The sequence below is a fragment of the Mauremys reevesii genome, linkage group 6 (assembly GCF_016161935.1).
Source record: "Mauremys reevesii isolate NIE-2019 linkage group 6, ASM1616193v1, whole genome shotgun sequence".
Lineage (NCBI taxonomy): Eukaryota > Metazoa > Chordata > Testudines > Geoemydidae > Mauremys > Mauremys reevesii.
The window spans coordinates 32,496,151-32,517,908 of NC_052628.1; the positions used below are offsets into that span (position 1 = coordinate 32,496,151).

Here is a 21,758-nt window from a genome sequence, read left to right on the forward strand (position 1 = left end):
CTCTTTGAAGTCAATTGAAGTTTTGCCACTGTCTTCACTGAAGGCAGGATTGGACCTTAAAACTGGATTGTATATCACTGTTTAGCAAGGATTTTCATACAAATGAAATATTCCCTTTAAAGAGAAATTATTGCACATTTTATCAATGTTGCTAAACTGAAATAATTTATTTCATAGTGTTTAAGGCACAAACAATCAAAGTCCCTTGATAGATTCATAGATTCTAGGACTAGAAGGGACCTCGAGAGGTCATCGAGTCCAGTCACCTGCCCTCATGGCAGGACCAAATACTGTCTAGACCATCCCTGATAGACATTTCTCTAACCTACTCTTAAATATCTCCAGAGATGGAGATTCCACAACCTCCCTAGGCAGTTTATTCCAATGTTTAACCACTCTGACAGTTAGGATTTTTTTCCTAATGTCCAACCTAAACCTCCCTTGCTGCAGCTTAAGCTTAAGTTATGAAACTCTTCCATAGTATATTCATTTTCTCAACTTCACACAGATTTATTTTTCTCAGTAGTTTAACAACAAATTCTATTGTACAGTAGGAGGACTAAATTCTGCTGTCTCATAGATTGGCCTCACTGACTTCAAACACAGCAGAACTTGTGTTACTGAGGACAGAATTCAGCCCTTAGACAGCAGTAGGACATTTGATATGTTTCTGCAGACAAAACCCAGAGCTTAAAGATAATGCTATAGAAAGGCTGACTGATAAGTTTTTTGCCATGTGGATTAGAGGTCAGACATGCCTTCTGACATTCAGCAGACCTTTGAGGCTAGACTTTAAAAATAAATGACAAAAAGAACAAACAAAAGCTCCTAGTAATAAGTGTTTTGCCAGAATCACATATCTATTATCACTGCTGTAGTATCCTTGTGGAGAAGAATCCTAGGCTTCCAGCCCCAGGATCTTGATGAATCCTTGTCAACATAATCACAGCTTTGTTGCTTTAGCACTGGTCTTTGAACAGCATTCAGGTTTAACTGACGTTCCTGAGATTAGCATCTTGGCAATTATTTATGAAAACAGTTGCATTTTCTTTAAAGTAAGCTGGTTCAGACAAGATACAAATTATTTGTATCAAATTTGATTCTTTAAAAAGTGATATTGTATAAAAATATACAGTAAATGACACAATGTTGATGCTGCAATAAAGAAGGCACTGAAATCAGTGGGTATCATAATAACTAAGGGTCTGATCCAAAGCCCACTGAAGTCAATAGGAGTCAGCGCATTGCCTTCACTGAGGTTTGGGTCATGCTCAAAATAAAGAGAGCAGAATTTGACCCATAATAAATAAATATAATAAAGAATGATCAAATGTCAACATTATATATTTTTAAAAAAAACTACATTAATCAAAATGGCCACACTCTACACCCAATACTGATTGCGTTTCAAAGTTGGGTTTGTTTTTCGACAGTGCTGGAGCATTTCAGGATCAAGGTTTAACCAGTTGTTTTGTAGAGAATTTTTATCAGCTGAAGCAACTGGTGTGGGAAGAAGCTGTTTACATCTGACTGCCACGAATGGGGTGGCTGTGCTGTTTTCAGCCCCTTTTGGAAGAGGCGTCACTGTGACCATGGGTACGATCAGGCTCCGTTCTGGACTGAGACCTGGAGTGCTGGGAATTGTCTGTGTTTGATTTTTGCTGAGAGATTTTGCCTTTTCTGTCTTATGACACATTAGAAAAAAACACACGGAAATAACAGCGACAATGAGTAAAAGAGCCACTGATGCAAGTGGGATAATGATGGACAAAGGGTTGCTGCTTTCACGTGGCTTCACACTGGGACTTTTGGCATTTGCTTTAACTGTAGTCTCGGTCCTTGCAGATCTGCTCTCAACTGGTTCCCTATTAAGCAATGAATCTTCCTCATTTTGATTTCCCCAGCGATTTCGGTTTTGCCACCTGATCTGTACAGTCTTTCCCAGTGCTTCCGTATGTCCCTCATCCTGTTGGGAAACTGGTGGCTCATCCTTGGAAGTAGTATGAATTTTTAAAGTGTCAGTGTGGGTTAAGAAAGGCACGTGACTTGTAAAACTCTGCACAAGTAAAGGATCATATGGCATTATGACATATTGAAAATAGCCTACAGCAGGCTGCACATCATCAGCCCTGAGTATGAATGTGAACGAGTCATTTAACATATCAATACCTGTCAGATTAGCATGTACATCAATCAGCACAATACCTCTGTCAATGTCATTTTGGGTGAACAAATTAATTCCTACAAATGTAGCATCATTTATTGACCTTCTTCTTACAATTCTTCCATGAGCTGGGGGCACTATCACTTCAAATTTGGGATTGCTATTTGTCAGATTAGCTAATTCAGTAGCATCCAGGTCCTTGATCCTTAATTTATAAACCATCTGGTTTGGAATTTTCAGGTCAGATGCAGCTTTCACCAAAGGCCCTGCTATGATATTGAGTACCTGTCCTGTAAGATTACTTTCTGAGGTGAACAACATAAACTCCAATATATCCCGGGATGCACTGAGATTTGTCATAAGATAAGATAGTCTTCCTGAGTGTAAGTCTGCCTGCTCAAACTTAGTAACCTGCTCATTTCCAATCAGTAAATGGCCACATTTGAAGGGCACTGTTATTTCATAACTAATGTCAGTACTTTTTCCATTTGTTGTAGCTGAAAGCTGTACATTAGTAATAGTGACAGAGGTCTGACCCTGTGGAAGTACCACATCAGTAAGGTTGACTAGGGTGAGAGAGATTGGTGTGACTTCAAGGTTGAAAAGTTTGTATAATGGGCGATGTTTGCCATCAGTCACACTAAAGTAAAAAACCCCAGAGGATGAACTTCCGTCTTGTACAAACCAAACTCTGCCACTATCAACATCAGCTTGCGTGAAATCTTGTATGGATGTACTGAGATTGTTCATCATTGCTAAATGGCCATTGGTGGGATTGCTAATGACAGTGTATTTGATCTCTCCTGGACTGTTGTCTAAGTCTTCGACTTTCAGATTTTCTGGTCCTAGCACAGATGTATCTCCTTGCAGAACTTTCAAATGCAGTCCTTTAGTCTTCAACTCTGGAACTTGGTCATTCACTGGAACAATGGTGATATTAAACATCTCTTCCAAAACATCAGTATCAGGCTTTCTTGCAGACTTACTCTTCAGGTTTAACCAAACAGCAAAAATGAAATGATCAGCAAGTGATTCAGAGTTATCATGCATGTAAATGATTCCAAATTTGTTAAGTATGTACTGTGAGAAGTTAGGTTTTTCTTCAGTAATATTTCTTTCTCCAACCACAATTATGCCATGCTGAGGTAAAGATATAACTTGATACCAGACTTCATATATAGAACGTTGCACCTCGGGTAACTTAACCAATAGATTTGAAGCATCTAAATTTGTTTTGTTGATTAGGACTTTACCTCCTTCCTGAACAATAGCACCTTGCAGAAAGAAAAAGAGCAATTTAAAAACTATTACTTGGTCATTGCAACATTTCAGAAATAAGATGCACATGTGCAGTAGCAATACTAATGGAGCTCAGGGAAGACGGACGTGGAGTCAATGTTTCAAATGCTCTCCTGGTATATTTATATCCCACATTACCGTCTGTCAAATCTAGAAATTTATTACCACACTTTTTTAAAAAGTAGAGATTTAAAAGTCAGGGGATAAATTCCTGTATTGATGGATGGGTGTTGGATTAAAGATGTAGCAATGCCTTACAGCTACAGAAGACACTATTATTATCCCTAGAAATTACTGCCACATCATTACAGCAAAAAAGGATAATGTTGTGGTTGCAATTCAAGAAGAACAAATAAATATATTGAATTTCTAAAGTGCTTTAATATTTTAAGGTCTCTTAAAAAAAAAAAAGTTTAGTAAACTTTAGTTTCCCAGGCTAGTCTTCTGGCCAGGCATCAGAAAGAGAGAAAAAAGAAATAATTCACAAAACCCTTTTTATTAATAATAAACTCAAAAACCTTTCTGTTTTTGCAAAAACATACGTTTGGGACTTAAACTACATTTTGACCAGTGTCCCTTTAAATGTTTACCTAAACAACTGGAAATCATTTGCAAAATATTACCTACACTGCACTCGATGCTATAAATATTTTGGTCACTTGTTACTGAGGAAAAGTTTGCCCTGCAGTTTTTCTAATTTGCTCATTGGATCCCACATGTGATCATAAACATTAGGAGTCTCAAAGAGCACAGTAACCTTACCTGTATTTGCAAGCAGGCGACTACTCTGATCGTGTCTGTTAATTTCATATGAAATGGCAACGTGAAACACCTGGAGATCCAGAGCTGCTGGTGGGGAGGAGACTGTAAATGTAAAGAAATCTTCTGCACTCCAGCCCACAGCCTCATTATGTGTGTGCTCATAGATGATCAAGCCTTCATCCACCTGTCCAAAGTAGAGGGAGTCAGTCACTTGAATATACAGGTACAACTGGAGAATAATCATAGGCACAACAGTCTGAAGCAGAACAAAGTGTCTATGACAAAGCTTAATGACTGTATACATAATGTATGCAGGGAAATTACCTTGTAGTTCTACTGCCTTGAATATATAATCTGTGCAATCTTCAAGTCATTAGTGCCAGACTGGCAGAACTCACCAGACTCTTAAATTTGCTTCCCTTTAGAAGTAGAAGTAACACAGAAATAAGTGAGCAGGCCCTCAAAAGGGTAAGACAGTAAAAAATACCTAGTAAGACACTGCTGGGAGCTGAAGGAGCTGGTTCAATGACTGTTAAGTCCTGCTCTCTCTAGGGCAGCTCCTTCACCAACTCTGGTCCATAAGGAGCTGACTGGAGTCCATGGTGGGCAGCTTGTATACTCAGCAGGGAATGGCACACAACAGCCAGTAAGGAATCTACCTCACACTCTATCCTGCTATTGCTACCTTCGAGGATCAACAAACTTAAGAGTTAATAGAGTTCTGCCAGTCTCATGATAAGGAGTTAAGACTCAGGAGTGAGAGTCCAGTAAGATATCTTCAGAGAAATAAACATATCTACATACAACACTTTTTTTGTACAAATGATACAAAGTATACATATATACATAAACACACACACACCACTTCTCCCACCACTGAAGTGTATCTGTCCTTGGGAATGCCTATCTATTCAATTGCACACAGGAAGACCACTAAGCATCAGTCAGGGCAAGAAATGAAGAATACATTTTCAACTGAATTTCTGGTCTAAAAAAAGCAATTACCTGCACTGGAATTTGGTCAGAATCTCAGGGTTAATACCCATAATTTTGTGAAAGTGACGTGGTATCTCTAGTATCAGAGGGGTAGCCATGTTAGTCTGGATCTGTAAAAGCAGCAAAGAGTCCTGTGGCACCTGAAGAGTAACAGACGTATTGGAGCATGAGCTTTCGTGTATTCACCCATGAAAGCTCATGCTCCAATATGTCTGTTAGTCTATAAGGTGCCACAGGACTCTTTGCTGCTTTTGTGGTATCTCTAGTAAGCACAAGAGGTCAAGACTTTGTTTTCAAGTCTCATCCAACAGATTTATCCTCATGCTGAAGCACTGGTTCACTGACTGGAGAGAAGAGTGTTACATACTGTCCGAATCCTTCGAGAACTCTCATTCAACTAACTGACTTGGCTTAACCTGTGTTAGTTTATGATTGCCAATGAGATCGCTGCTGAGATGGTATTTTTTCTAAATTTATAACCCATAAATACTTCTTTACACAGCTTGAGGTCATCTCATGGACCTAGCACAGGTTTCCATGACATATTTTTGAATGGATTGACTAATTCTATCTATCTAAAGCATTTCTAGTGTTTCTAAAGCACTTAGCACTATGGAATCTAAGTTCCAACTATGAATGGGACCAACCCTGCTCCCACTGAAATCAATGGAAAAGTTTCCACTGACATTAATGAGAGAACTGAGCCCTGGGGGCCAAACTTCCAAAACAACATCCAAAATAACATAATGTGTGTTGCCCCAAAAATATAGTTATTGCTAAACTCTGCTCTTTGTGACTGGTGTTTGCCAGAATCCCCAACAATGATGCCAAAAGGTCATATGTCCATGTAGATACAGGGGCAGGATCACTCTCGTAAGCATAGCTCTAAGCTGGACAAAGCGGGACAAAGTAAATTTATGATTTTTACTATTTCTTTAAAATCTATCTAGGGTATTTTTACTGCACGCACATAAGAGTCTCTGGGATAAGGAGAGGATGCCACTGGCATGGATTTTTATGGTCCATTTATGCAACTATTTCAAATAGGATTAAAAATTAGAAGATAATTGAATGAGTTGTATTCAGTTTAATTAAATAAACACATTTGGATTTAGTCTGGGGAGGAAGCAAGTGGCTAGTTGAATGAGAAAAAAGATTGTTGAGATATCATGAAAAGATTGCCAAGAAAACAATCCACTGTATTCAAAATTAATCTAACAGGCTTGGAAAATAAGATGCACAAATTAGTTTTTTATGCTGGCTGCAAAACAGCTGGCCTTGGACAAGTTCAGTGGAAAGCGGGTGATAATTATGACTTTACTGAGGCAGTGAAAGACAGACATAAGGAAGGAGATTAGCTAACTTCTTCTTTAGTCAAGATAAATGAGTTTCACTTGCAGTGAGAAGTATATATTTCTGAACACTGACTATAAGACCAAAGAAACTGAAAAAACTAAATTGAACCAAAATGCTTTCCAGTTCAAACTTGATTCACAAGAATTTTATTAACAAACAGAACGTGAATTTCTTATTCTTCATGGACTTTACTATTTTTTATCTCAAATTCCTACTGAATATTTACACAATTCTAAGCTCCAAATATACATGATCAATCATATTTGCTACCTTTTTCATTGCTATTTAGCTTGCTCCTATATGGCTAAAACACACTGAGCTAAGCCAGGTGAGAATTTTTCCCAACATAAAATTTTCCTTCTCTTTTCCCATTTCCCTCATAAGATTAGAGGACAATGGTTAAAATACCTGAGCCTTATCTACAATACAGCTACCACTAATGGAGACTATGGGTCCAAAAACTCCCAAGGACAGACAAGACCTAAAATGGAGACAGACACACAAAATTTGGCTGAGTACTTTTGTAATTTGTACAAAGACATTAGAGTTTGTAAGATCTAAGGTTATAGGAAGAAGCTGCATGGCATTTCAAAGTATTATTTGATAAATAACATTTAGAGACGGTATCATATCCACAAGAGAACAGAGTAAAAGTTACATGTACAACCTAAGCTATGGCATTTCCTGGTGTGAGTACATAACTGTGTAAACCTCATGTTCATAAATTAATAGATTTTAAGACCAGAAGGGACCATTATGGCCATCTGAGCTGACTTCCTGCATAACACAAACCACAGAATTTCACCCAGTAATTCCTGCATCAAGCCCAATAACTGTGGTTGAACTACAGCGCATGTTTTAGAGAAACATCTAGTCTTGATCTGAAGATTTCAAATGATGGAGAATCCACCACATTCCTTGGTAAGTTGTTGGTAACTGCTGTTAAAAATTTTCCCCTTATTTCCAGTTTTATATTGGTCAATCTTCAACTTCCAGCCACAGGACCTTGTTTGCAGATTAAGTAGCTGTCTATCATCAGCAGGGGCGGCTCTAGCAATTGCGCCGCCCCAAGCAGGGCGGCATGCCGCGGGGGGGGGGGCTCTGGCGGTCACCAGTCCCGCAGCTCCAGTGGACCTCCTGCAGACGTGCCTGCGGAGGGTCCGCTGGTCCCGCGGCTCCAGTGGAGCATCCGCAGGCATGCCTGCGGCAGGTCCACCGGAGCCGCCGGATGACCGGACCCCCCGCAGGCACGCCTGCGGGAGGTCTAGAGTCGGCCCTGACTATCAGATATCTCTTTTCTATGTAAGTATTTCTAGATCATGACCAAATCACTTCTTAACTTTCTGTTCTATAAGCTACATAGATTGAGCTCCTTAAGTCTCGCTGTAAGGAATGTTCTCTGAGAGTAATTTGTTTTGTGGAACACAATTATATCCAGATGCTTTACACAAAGGCTCAGTAATTCTCTTTTAGTAGCAACCACCCCTATAGCGTTCTTCATGGAAGGTAAATGAAGTTCCCTCTTTTTAACCCTTCAAATTCAAGGTCCTGCATCATGGTTAAGATTCTTCTATCCAAGCATTTCCTTCAGGGGGATGCTCTTTAGGAGCCTAATCTAATGTTCACTGAAGTCAACAGAAAGACTCCTACTGACTTCAAGGGGACTGGGTCCAGCCTAAGTGATCATGACATTTGGTGTTAAACACCCCAAGGGACTTCTTGGATGACTTCTTAACCCAGGACCAATGACTTCCAACCTGTGCACTAGTGAGGAGTGAGAAATCAGGAAGGGAAACTGGATCAGTCGACTAGCACTGAACATTGGAAATCTCCACCTTAGTTAAATAAATACCATTATAACCAAAACAAGAGAGTGAAAATTATTCAGACTTCACCAATTTCAGTTGGGAGTGCAGGGGCTTCTCATCTAGTGGTCACTGCAAATTGCCAGATATTGAATGACACAGCTAAATTGGGCAATGATTGTGATGGGACACATGGCTGGCACTAAAACAAGTGTAAAGGGCCTGGGCAAAGAATGAATAACTAGGATTCACTTTACAATAACAGTCTGCCACTAGACCTTCTGTAATCTGAATGCTTACCATGGCTTGAGTAAAAGTGGAAATATCCTGTGTGGTGTTATCAGTGTCTATTCTGATCAGTCTTCCAAGTTTTGGGGCTCTGACAATTGTAAAAGTGATAGTTCTGTTCCCTGTGTTGGCCACATCGTTGGTTACAGCTTTCAGATCATGAGCTGAAATAAGTTTCCTAGACCCTAAATAATAATTAAAAATAATACAAGTTTACAACAATGTAAATATTTCACCACAGGGAAAACTTTCATATCTTTCACACTTTCATACCACACAGCCCATAATCTAAGTATATTTTCATTTATATAGCACTTAGTCAAACAACTAATTTTATAATCTCCCTAATTCTCATATCTCAATACTTAAAGAATAAGGGTGACCCCCAACAAATGCAGATCTTTGTCATTAGACAAGTTCACATACAGTAGCTTTTATTTATACTGTAGTGAGGTGGTGCGGCCTCCCTCTGAGCCAGAGGGGGAGGAACCACTCTCTCTGCCCAAGTGGGCGGAGTCAGGCTGGGTTTGGCCCTCCCACTGGAAGTTGAGGAGCAAGGCAAGAAGTACAAAAGATGGAGCCCCTAGCTCAGTTGAAACAGAGCCAGGGAAGGAAACAGACGTGTCCTTCTTGCTGCTGCCTGCTGACCCATCCGCAAAGCCAGGCAGCACCATGGACCTGGAGAGGACCAAGGCTGGGGAGGAGCTGGTGGGACTGCCGGCGGCTGAGTACCCTGATGAAACAGAGGAGTCTGAGACCACGGAGCCTGATCCGGAACTCTGGTAGGAAGTGGCTCAGGGAAACCAGACTTTAGTTTGTTGGTATTGCGGCTTAACAGCCAGTCATCATGTTGCGGGAGGATCCCCACTGACCCAGTGGCAGGACACTTTGCCACTGTTAGGGCCCTGGGCTAGGACGCAGTGGAGTTGGGTGGGCCTGCGTCCCCCTTCCCCTGCAACCCCACCTCTGGGGCGGAGGCCTCCCCACCATAAGCCACGAAGCCTGTGTTTGTCTGTCGCCTGCCAGAGACAGGGTGCTAGACTATTGGCCAGCACTCCCCTGCCTAAGGGCTAGCACTCTAGACTGTTGGCCAGCGCTCCTCTGCCTAAGGATTAGAGCTATCGACCGCTCAGCAGCTCCGCCCTGCCTAAGGACTACAGCTTAGAGACTGCTTATTTGTTCCGCCCCCTAAAAGGGTTGGGACACTAATCACTGATTCCCCTGATACTAGGCCATGAGCCCAGTGATGCAGTGAGGTGGTGTGGCCTCCCTCTGAGCCAGAGGTTTTGCAGCCCAGAGGACTCGAACAAAGCGGCAGAAGGTATTTTTGTAGTAACCCGTACTGCACTTCATTCATACCAATATTACTAGAGCACTGAAGTTAAATCAAAACAATTAGACATAAAACATTGGAAAGTTAAAAACCCCAAAAAGCACTACGCAATCACCGCAGTGCTGTGAAATGGAAAATGTATCTTCATAATGATTTATTTCACTAATATTAAAGCATATGCATAGTTATAGAGGAGGCCAAAAATCCTTTGCATACATAGTACTATAATAACCGATGCTCACTGGATTAGGGGCTACCAAAAGGCACCCTGGAACGTAGCCAAACCAAGACAATGTATACAATAGTTGTGACAACAGAACCAAGCTAGTGACTTCCTAAAAGAGTGAATGTAACACTAAAAAGTACATCATCTTCAAATGCCATGCATGCAGCATTGTTCACGGAACATTACCATGCCATGTTAGACATTTTATTCTAGTTTAGAATAAATACTTCTGAAACAACTAATCTATTCATTAAAACTTCCTTATAGTGTTTTCCTTTTGACAAAACCTCTTTTTGCAAATCATTTTCATTAAATTTAAGAACATTAACACTTCAGTTTGCTAGAAAGGAAATGTATTTTTTTCTTAAAACCTACAATGCAATAGTCTACCATAAATTACAATAAAGAATGGTCTCATGAATTTCCCATGTCTCCTTCCCCTCCAGGTTTAGCTTGCCCTTGAACAACAAGCATTTATGGGTATACATAGATCATTTTGGACATTAGTAATATATATCCTTGGAGCCTGAATCATCAACCAGTCTCCTGTAAAACAATCTTTGCAAATGAGTAACGCAGAATAACATATGAAGAATGGGAATGTTTTAATCAGATGGTACCTTAAGCAATCTCCTTATTTACAAGGCAATAGCTGTATCTTGGCTCAAACTGTATAGACTCTGAAACTGAGTTATTGTTATGCTGAAATAAGATCTTCCTGTTCTGTCCTCTTTCGTCCTTCTCCCTCCTATCACCTCTGTGCCTCTCAAGATCCACACTGCTTAGGAAACATTAGCCAGGCCCCCAAAGATAGGGTGTTTTAAATTATATGTATTTTAAATGTTCCCCCCTTCTTCATTCCCCCACTCCCTAGCCAATTTAAACAGTAGGGATTTGCGGACCAGGAAATAGCTATAGAGTTGTGGATGATCCCCCCACTGACTGGCTCAGGTAATTCTCTCTCTGTATAACTATTATTAAAACTTGTTTTCATCTCATAGAGTAACTCAGGCTCACTCAGTTGTTCAGGACATTGCTTCTCTTAAATATTTATTTTTTTAGAGGAAACCCTCCTAATTCCAGATATTTCTGTGCAGACACTTTTCTATGGCTTGAAATTTCTCCCTCTGCAGCAACCCTCCTCGCAGAGCTAGTAGATACGTACCATACATCATACATAAGATTTTGTCATGGTTATTTTTAGTAAAAGTCATGGACAGGTCACAGGCAATAAACAAAAATTCACGGAAGCCATGACCTGTCTGTGACTTTTGCTGCTGCGGCTCCCATGCTTTCCCCCACCACCAGGGTGGCTGGGGGTTCCCCCTCCGCCCACGGTGGCTGGGAACTGCAGGTTGACCAGATTTCCCAAAGAGAAAATGGGACACCCCAGCCGCTTGCCCAAGGCATCCTCCTCCGGCCGCACAAGGCTGTCACCTGTCGCTGGAACCCTGCCAGGGCCCTACTGGCTGTCAGCTCCAGAGTCCTGCAGCCCCTGGGACTGAAGCAGAGAGGTCTCTGGAAGTCATGGATTCCAGGACTTCCATGACCTCCATGACATAAACAGCGCCTTAGTCATAAAGCCTGCGTAGAGTAGCTTATGCCCAACTTCGAAGACCAGACACATGCTCTACAGTGTGTCCAGGCTTCACCTGCCCATAGAGCAAAATTCCTGAGTTTGCTTCAACATTGAGGCTTCCTTCAATACCATAAAATGTAACCTGACAGTGACTATTATATATTTGTGGGTGGGAGGCTACTGAAAAAGAAGAAAAAACAGTGCCATTACCGCAGGCACAACCCCTTCAGGATAGTCAAAGTGCCGCAGTTCAGAAAAGCTGAATGAAACAAGTTTAATGTACATCGCTACACAGGCACTCTCAATGTTTAGGAGCAAGCTTTTTCATTTTTATAGAACAAGTGGCAAAAAAGAGAGAGAGGGGAAAAAAAAAAGAAGAGTTAAGGTTACCCAAAGTGTGAAAAAACTCAGCACAATTTCTCTCTCTCCATGTATATATTTACTAACTCAAAGTAAAATAACAGCTCAGCAAAGACCATAGACCAAGCTGAGCAGGTGATGAAGGAAATATATTTTCCATGCTGGAAAGCTGTCAAAATCTAGAGACTCTTCCTACAAAAATGTGTCAGGAATATTTTTTTTATAATTATCTTTGGCTTACCCTGTGCCTGAGGCAACCTTACAAACCAAAAAACACCAGACAGGCGTGGTACAGATTAATAAGGCTTGTAAATGGATTTATTTTAATCACATTTATACTGACTGAATTACAAGACCATGCTGCAATAACCTATTTTTTTGTTTCCTTTAAGTGGATTGTATTATGAGGCTTTATTTATGAGAATTCTGTTTTAAATGGTAAACAAACTTAAAATATTTCTCTCATGCTAGCTTAAAACAAAATATATAGATGAAGAGCTGCAGTGCAAACTTCCCCAAAACTGAATCCCTCCCTATGTTGGTGGACAACCTTCTCTGAAAGACAAATCTTTATTTCTTAGGCCCCAGTAACAAGATGCGAGTCAGTTACAAGAGTTAAACCTGGGACCTTTCCAGAAGTCAGTGTCTGGTGTTATACTACTGTCTCATCCAGGAATCACTTCTGGGCAGAACTGTGCTACAGCAGAGCTTGAAACTTGTCTATTTGCCAGTGATGAGTACAAAACATCTCTGATGAGTGTGGCTCCTAATCCATCAACTCCTTCAGGACTTAGGCTTTCATTTAAAAAGTTAAGATGTTGGCTCTTATGGTTGCAAGCATAAACTTTCAAATGTGAACCAAAGCAATTCTGTCTTCCCCAGTCATCAAAAAGACAATTGTAGGTCTCTGCTGCTTTTCATAACTTTCTCAAGGAGCAACTAAGTGAATCAGCCCACTGGTTAGTATCAATGTTGCTATTCAGAATCCTGAGGGCATTAAACTTTACTCTGTTCCTATAACTTATGAGCAGTCGAGATGGCTCAATATTCTAACACATACTTTATGCCTCTACCTTCTATGAATTTAAAGAAGAATTTTGGAATTAATTCAGTTTAGTAATCTCCTGTGTTCAGAACAGTACAAGTCATACTAATGTGCATATATATCAATACCCATATCAATAAATTAAACATTTGACAAATGAATTCAACTGTGGTTTTAAAAATTACAAATTTGGATATGTGAGAAACAAAGTGGGTAAGGTAATATCTTTTACTGAACCAACTTTTGTTGGTGAGAGCAACAAGCTTTTGCTCTACACAGAGCTCTTTTTTGGGTCTCTGACCTGGTCTACACTGGTGGGGAGGGGGTCAATCAAAGTTCCGCAACTTCAACTACATGAATAACGTAGCTGAAGTTGACATACTTAGATCTACTCACTGCGGTGTCTTCTCTGCAGTGCAGGGCCGCCCAGAGGCGGGGGACAAGAGGGGCAATTTGCCTTAGGCCTCCATGAGAGTTTTTCGCTCCCCTGGAGCAGGATCCTTCACTTGCTCCGGGGCCCCTGGAAAACTCTTGCGGGGCCCGGGCCCCTGGGGCTTCTTCTGCTCCGGGTCTTCGGCAGCAATTTGGCGGCGAAGGGGTCCTTCGGCTGCGGGACCTGCCGCCGAAATGCCAGGTCTTCGGCAGCAATTCGGCAAAAGCCCCAGGCCCCCTGAATCCTCTGGGTGGCCCTGCTGCAGTGTGTCAACTGCTGCCACTGCCCCGTCGATTCTGCCTGTGCCTCTCACAGCAGTGGAGTACAGGAGTCGACGAGAGAGCACTTGGGGGTCAATTTATCATGTCTAGACTAGACACAATGAATCGACCCCCATTGTATCGATCATTGCCCGCCGATCCAGCGGGTAGTATAGACATACCCTCAGTGTGAGCTCAAAAGCTTGTCTCTCTCACAAACAGAAGTTGGTCCAATAAAAGATATTACCTTACCCACCATTTCTTTCTAATATCCTAGGACCAACATGACTACAACACTGCATACAACAAATGTAGATGTGTGTCCATCTATAGCTGTTTTATAGCCTGGCAGATATCTATCACATAATTGTACACATTATTTCCCATGCAATTATTTCAAGTAAACTGAATCAAAATAATTTTATAGCCGAAGCCATACCTGGAAACACTCCCAGTCCTTTGTTAATTTCTAGGCTGATAACTAGAGTGCGAGCTGTGATACTAAAAATTTGTCGAGGTGCAAAGTTCAAACCATCTGTAACCTGAAAGTTGAAGCCTCCAGACATTGCTCCTAAAGAAAACAAAAATAATCACTTTCTTGTAAATTCAAATATTATTTTAAAAATCCCTTGTTATTTATTCAGAATATGGTGGGAATACACATTGGGACAAATTCTGTTCTCACTTACACCACAGTAAAACTAAAGTAATACCACTGAAGTCACTTCCAATTTGTACTTTTGCACCTGAACACTGAAGAGTTAAATTAAAGCATAATGCGGAAGAGATTATAAACAATAAAAACTATTGAGTTCTGTTTGCATTTTTAAGGTCAGATCCTCCACTGGGTTAATCAGCAGCGTCTATTTGACTTCAATGGAACTACACCAATTTACACTAAAGGAATATCTGGCACTTAACCTCTTTATTCTTCCCTTCTTTTTACCTTAGCAGTGGCACCATCATTGAAGTAGCAATCTGGCCCAGATGCAGTTTTTGCAGCAAAACAACTATAAGGGCATTACTTTGGAATATGTTTGTAGAGATAAATTGGCTCTGAGTTTAAGCAATTAAAAATATTCTGCAGCAATTAAAAATATTTCATTTCAAGATAGCTTCACTAAGAGGACCCGCAGCCTCAGACTAAACTATTACACAGCCAGTGTGTGCTAGAAAGAAATACATTTCTTTTTTAAAATCTCCAAGCCTGGATTTACTCTGGCTTGACTGTCAGCAAAATATGTCCCAATGACTGCATGGGGATTGGAATATTGTAAAATTATACTGCCACACTCTACTATTCCGATGCTCACAGCACTGCCGGTAAACTGCTGAACAAGTGATGAGTAGGGGACACTAAGATTATTTTTTAAGAAGAGGGTCAATGAAAAATTAAAAATATTAACTGCTGTCAATAGCTATTAACATTTATAAGTATCTGCCTGTTATACTTAATTTAACTCCTTTATGTTGTTATATGAATGTATACCCTGTAAGCAGAAGAGATCACTACACACTTTCATGTAATGATCAGCACTTTTTGACAAGTTATAAATTAACATATCAGAAGAATTAATGTTGGTCTGAGACCATAGTTAATGACTTCCCCAAGGAGTACCATCAAAACCAGCTAAACAGAATATAAGCTCTAGAAGCTTAAGCAGCATCATATTTATTTTTAAAGCTTTAACTTTTCCAATGTTTTCTCTCGATAAAAATGCATAGCTGGTTGCTGATTTAAAGGGTTGACAGGATGTGCCTCAGGTGAGGAGAAAAAGGCTTATTTAGCTTCACTCGCTTTCTGGTTAATGTGGATCAAGTGCCTGATAGAAGTAAACAGAAGTTTACTGTGGGAGCAGAAGTAGGCCATAAAGAGCTGACTGGATAGCCAGCTCCTATTCACTGACTAACATTATTATAGTATTTTGTTATTTCTATCATAACTGATTTTAAATGGGCCACTGAATAGTTTGATCAGAATGAGGAAAAGGTGAAGTGAAAAGAAAGGAGGCCAGAGAGAAGAAGGTTGTAATTGCAGTAAGAGATGATGATGCCCTGGGAAAGGGTTGGGCTGGGAGAATGGAAAGGAATAACCTGATTTCAGTGATGCTGGAGAGAAAAAATGTGAGGATTTAGTGGCAGATTCTGTGGAGGGAAAGGAAGAAAGAAAGGACACAGATTGCAAGCCGGGGTAGGGCAAATGGTGGAATGCTGATCATGACAGAGAAGAGAGGGCTAGGATGGATATGGAAAGGAGAATTTCAGTTTTTACTATGCTGAATTTGAGCTGGTGACAGGACAACCAGGATGAGATGTGGAAGAGACAGATAATGATGCAACATTGAAGGGAGAGGGAAAAGGTGAGGATGAAGAAGTAGCTTACGACTCACAATGTAAGAGTTCATAGAATCATAGGGTTGGAAGGGACCTCAGGAAGTCATATAGTCCAACCCCCCTGCTCAAAGCAGGACCAATCCCCAACTAAATCATCCTAGCCATGGCTTTGTCAAGCTTGACCTTAAAAACCTCTAAGGAAGGAGATTCCACCACCTTCCTGGGTAATCCATTCCTGTGCTTGAAGAGTTATTAATCAAGGCTGTGTGATACCATAGGGAAAAGGGAAAAGCATAGAAGGCCAAGGGCATAGCCCTGGAGGACATCAAGAGAGCCAGAGGGAGGATAAGCTACTGAAAGAGTGGTCAGAGAAACTACCCAAGAGCCAGAATAACAAAAGTCACTGGTGCCTAGGGATGCATGAACTTTCAGGAGGATGGAATGATCAATGGTATAAAAAATGGCATAATGAATGGAAGAGAATAAGAAGGGGATCCTTGGCGAGGAAAAGGTCATTGGTCACCTTTGGTAAGCGAGGCTCCAGGGAATGGAGGGAGCAGAAAACAGATTGCAGGGGCTGGTTAGTGGAGAGGAAGTCAAAGAAACAATGGTAGATGACTGGAAATGAGGAACAGAGAGAAGTTAAGCAACACCTGCAAAGCCAAGCATGGCCAAGAAAGGGGCTCTGAAGACTGGGACAAGAACAGAGTATCTGAAGGCAAAAGGAAGGGAGGAAGATGAAAGCGGTGAGAGAGATATTGAGGGGAGGCCAAGTGTGGATAGGCTCCAGGGTCAGACTGCGAGGTCAGAGTTTGAGAATAGGAGGAACACCTCCAAGTCATAGGCCAGGGTGAAGGAGAGAAAAATGCAGGCAGAAGGGGAACCAAAGTGGGAGAAAGCAGAAAGGGTGAAATATTTGCCAAATAGAGCTCCTTTTTCTCTTTGAGGTAACTGGTGTGATTCTGGGCTGAGAGGAAGACTCAAGAGGAGATTTGTGCAGCATTACAGGTCAGATAGAGAGTAGGTTCCACACCACTGATCACTGGAAAATGAACTATTAAAAACTGAGTTTCACAGCCTACATGGGTGCAAATGTCTTTATGTTAATTTCCTATGGCTGCAGATGTGCATTTGTCATTTCTCAGACCCAAGTGATGAAGGATTCAGTGCCTCAAACCTAGAACATCACCCTTCTACCTCAATTGCAAGGATTTAACAAACGGTCAAAATTTTCCCAGTGTCACTATTGTTAAAATTATGAACTCATTTTTGCTGCATCCTGGATAATCTCTAAGACACAATTCTTTACTCTGTATTCTTCCTAGTACCCCTCCTTTCTTCTGCTGAGGTAATATGGGAATGGAGGAGGATAAGAAGAGAGGTGATAATAGCTTTATTAAAGTCCACCCTACTTTTATGGGTGAAGTTAGCTATGGGATATGTTCATGTAGCTTTCTCACCACAGCCACCTGGGGAGCTGTGACCGACCCCTGCTCCTTTCTCACTGCACATGCATTCTCTTTGCAGTAGCAGGAATGAGCAAGCAGAGAAAATGACCCCATCTCTGGCTTTATCCAGGATCAGGAACAAGCCAAGTGGTGAAGTGGATATCCTCCACTGACTCATGGGAAGCCCGACATCACCCATGGAAAGTATGGGGTAGAATATCATTGATCTGTTCTTCGCTAAGCTGCATTCCTGGAAATCTGCTTTTAAGATGGGGTTTGTGGTTAAGCAGCACACAAATTAGGAACTACACATAGCACCTTGCATCAGAGAGGAACCCACACACTTAACATACTGTGGTAACTAAGGCCCCAAAATTATGAGTATTTTCTATTTAAGAATTGCCCAGGCATGAAGGACTGCTAGTAAAGTTAGAACAGAGTGTTGAGAGAATAAAAACCCAAGATCTAACAGCTAAATTTCTTCAACAGTTTGAGGAAACTCAGAGCTGTTGCAGCCTTTCACAGACGTGTTCTGCTGGTGTAGCTAAAGAAACTTCCCCTTTTTCCCTGTCTATGAATGAATTAAAAATCATATTACATTAACATCAAACTGTGATGCATGCAGACTAGTTGCCAGCTCATGCCAAGGCCCCTGGGTCTCAACTGACAATAAATGCATAGCTGGAACCAGTCTGGCTCACCTGTGTGTTGGTATTGTTAAAACAGGTATTAGAGTTATAAGAATGTGCTAGACTTTATCTCACTTATAATATCTGTATCCCATGTTATAAGGTAATATTTAAGTGTTTGCTCTGTAACTGTAAATCACCAGACAGGAGAGAAGCATTAATGAGCGTGAAAGGACTAATTTCCAACAGGATGTGTTGTCTCCTGCCCAGGGCCGGCTCCAGGGTTTTTGCCGCCCCAAGCAAAAAAAAAAAGCCATGATTGCAATCTGCGGCACTACCACCACTGCTTCAGTCTTCGGCAGCAATTCGGCGTCTGGTCCTTCGCTCCGAGAGGGAGTGAGGGACCCGCCGCCAAATTGCCGCCAAAGAGCCGGACGTGCCGCCCCTCTCCGTTGGCTGCCCCAAGCACCTGCTTGCTAGGCTGGTGCCTGGAGCCGGCCCTGCTCCTGCCCAACAAAGAAGGACCATCAACATCAGATGAACTATTGTGGAACATCAGGGGACAAAAGATTTTGTTGATTGCTACCAACACCACCCCCCACAACGAAAAGGAGACATTCAAGTGAATTCGTCTCCCAACAGCTGAATTGGCAATGTGAAGCAGAAGGGAAAGGAATAAAAAGCCCTTAAAAAGAGGAACTGTATCTTTTATGTGGCTTGGACTCTGAGGGGCAAGGATTACTAAGCATAAGCAAAAGATCCACAGTGCTTGGCCTGAGTTATTATAGAAGCTTCTATTACTTTTTGAAATTTTTGGATTGGAACTCATTTGTGTATATATGTTTACCTGCTTTAACCTTCTAAATAACCCTCTTATTTCCTTTTCCTAGTTAATAAATCTTTAGATAGTTTATTACAGGATTGGCTACAAGTGTTGTTTTTAGTTTGTTAAGGTGCATTTGACCTGGGCTAAGTGACTGGTCCTTTGGGACTGGAAATAACCTGAATATTGCTGTGATTTTTAGTGTAAGAGATCATCTATCACAAAAGTAAGCTTAACTGGGTGACAAGGTAGATCCAAGTACCCAAGGGCACTGTCTATGACTTAATGGCAAGGCTGTTACAGTGTTTGAGGAGTTTACACTTGATAATTGTTGGTGAGAACTCATAACCAATTTGGGGTTTGAGCCCTGGTTCTTAACAGTCTTCCCTGAAGTTGCTACTCACACTTGAGCTTTGCAGGACAGTTTGACACAAACATAGATACGATACGATGTGCCAGATATAGTAGCAAAATGGGGAACTTCCTGGAATCTATTATTATAAATAAAATGCGTACAAAAGGGAAGCCAACTATAAGTAATACAGCTTTGAGCAAAATATTATAAACTTTAGTGACAGAGTTCACTTCATGGACAATTCTGTTAGAAAAGAAAGAGGTTGCATTCATGTTGGTTTATTTTAGTTTAAGTGATAAAGAGAAGAAGTAAGGCTAATGTTTGCAATCAAACATGCTTATGCTGTCAAGTTAGTGAAATACATCTCTGCTGAAAGAGGCAGTGAAAAAAAGGAACTGAAACCAAGTACTGTGTTTATAAAGATACTTGACCCAGAGTAGAATAATCAGAAATGTAACTGTTTGAGTAATAATGCACAGACTTAGATTAGCCCTACAGACTACCACTGCTGTTAAAAGAACAGAAATGGAAGATTTATAAAGCTATTCTGATTGGCTGGAGAACAACAGTTCTTGAATTGACTTTGCACTGTATAATGGACTATTACATTTAAAGAGCATAAAAGAAAATGGAGAGACTTTGTATAAACTATATGAATTTTAAACTGGACATTTCAGCAGCTAGACAAGTGTTGATGGAGAAACTGCAACTTGACCAAGCATAACTGCAATGCTGGCCAAGGGATGCACTGAAAGGGGCCCATGGAAAGCAACATGCAGAGGTAAATTGCTGACTGGAGCAAACCAGTCAGTGTTCAAGGTATGGCCCAAGATGACTGCAACAGTTATGGCCTAACTTTTCTTAAACACGCTGATGCAATAAGGTGTGTTACACAAAAAGACTGCAAAATTCCAGTCCCAGTTACAAGAACTCAAAAGCTAATGTCTTGTCCCTGACTGAGGGGATGATTCTCATTTTGACTGGACAATTCAAATCTTTGGAAGGAAATGGGTCACAATCTGATTGGTCAATGTTGCCATTTCCAAGAAGACAAATCAAGTTGGACCACACAGCAGATATAGAATAAAATGGCCTGTCTTCTTCAATACATTGCTTCCCAAAAGCCAAAGACACCTGGAAAGGAGAAGACTGAGGTCCTGGACCAGCCACCTGGGAGTCTTCCTGGTGACAACAAGAACCTATCTTAGATAGGCATCTTTAACTGTCTTTTACTAATTTCCAGCAAGTTGGGTTGCCTGGTAGCGTATTAGGAAAAGACTACAGTCATGTGCATCCTTTGCTCCACCAGCATTTGCATGTCAACTCCTTCTGTGAACACTAACTGAGCTGAAAGCTGATGGCTGAGCATAGATCCAGTGATAAGTACCATATAGAATTTCTCTTGGATGACTCAAATCAGTCAATTGACCACTTTCTGAAACTGAGTATCTAATTAATAAGTAAGTGTACATGCTTGTGTATGTGTTTTAAAGATTGTCAGAGTTATATTGTCTCTCTTTGTTTTGGAACAAGTTCCAACCAAAATTTTTGTAAAGTAGCTTTAAAACTGTGCAAGTTACAATTAGTAACTAAGATTGTAGAACTGTACATGTGTCTATCATAGCTAACAGTTTCATACCATCTTTCAAATTCTAGGTGTATATAGACATAAGATGAGACCCGGTGAGTGAGCTTCTTGTACTGTACTCAGTCTATACAATCTGTCATAAATGCAGGAGTTTATTTTAGGTAGATAGGACTGTTAGTCAGCCCCATTAGCCTGGGCTAATATCATTCATTGGGAAATAGGTTAAAAGGGTTGACTACTATAGATTTATTGGGAAGGAGACCTTGGCGAACTGGCATGTATAAGAATTGACCAAACAGTTTTGTGAACTGCCAGAGGATGTTGTGAAGTCCAAGACCATAACAGGGTTCAAAAAAGAACTAGATAAATTCATGGAGGACAGGTCCATCAGTGGCTATTAGCCAGGATAGGCAGGAATGGTGTCTATAGCCCAGTGGTCCCCAAAGCGGGGCCCACGGGTGCCATGGCGCCTGCAGGGGCATCTTAATGCGCCCGCGTCCTGCCCCCCGGGAGAGCACCCGCCGGCATTTCGGTAGGGACACCTCTCGATGATGCCGCTTGTCGCTGACAAGTGACGTCATCGAGAGGAGTCACTCCTGAATTTCGGCAGGGACGCCTCTTGATGACGTCGCTTGTTGACGGCAAGCGGCATCATCGAGAGGCGTTGCCGGCAGC

At 41.1% G+C, this 21,758-nt stretch overlaps 1 protein-coding gene across 1 annotated transcript in view; it reads right to left on the reverse strand.

Moving 5' to 3' along the window:
• Positions 1 to 376: 376 nt before the first annotated feature.
• Positions 377 to 21,758, reverse strand: part of LOC120408679 (chondroitin sulfate proteoglycan 4-like) — a 63,247-nt gene continuing 41,865 nt past the window's right edge. The window contains exons 7-10 of the mRNA XM_039545852.1: positions 14,346 to 14,477; positions 8,683 to 8,855; positions 4,226 to 4,409; positions 377 to 3,438 (exon numbers count right to left, since the gene is read on the reverse strand). Coding sequence (XP_039401786.1) covers positions 1,385 to 3,438; positions 4,226 to 4,409; positions 8,683 to 8,855; positions 14,346 to 14,477 — 2,543 coding nt within the window. The 3' untranslated portion in view covers positions 377 to 1,384. The remainder of the gene's footprint in view (positions 3,439 to 4,225; positions 4,410 to 8,682; positions 8,856 to 14,345; positions 14,478 to 21,758) is intronic.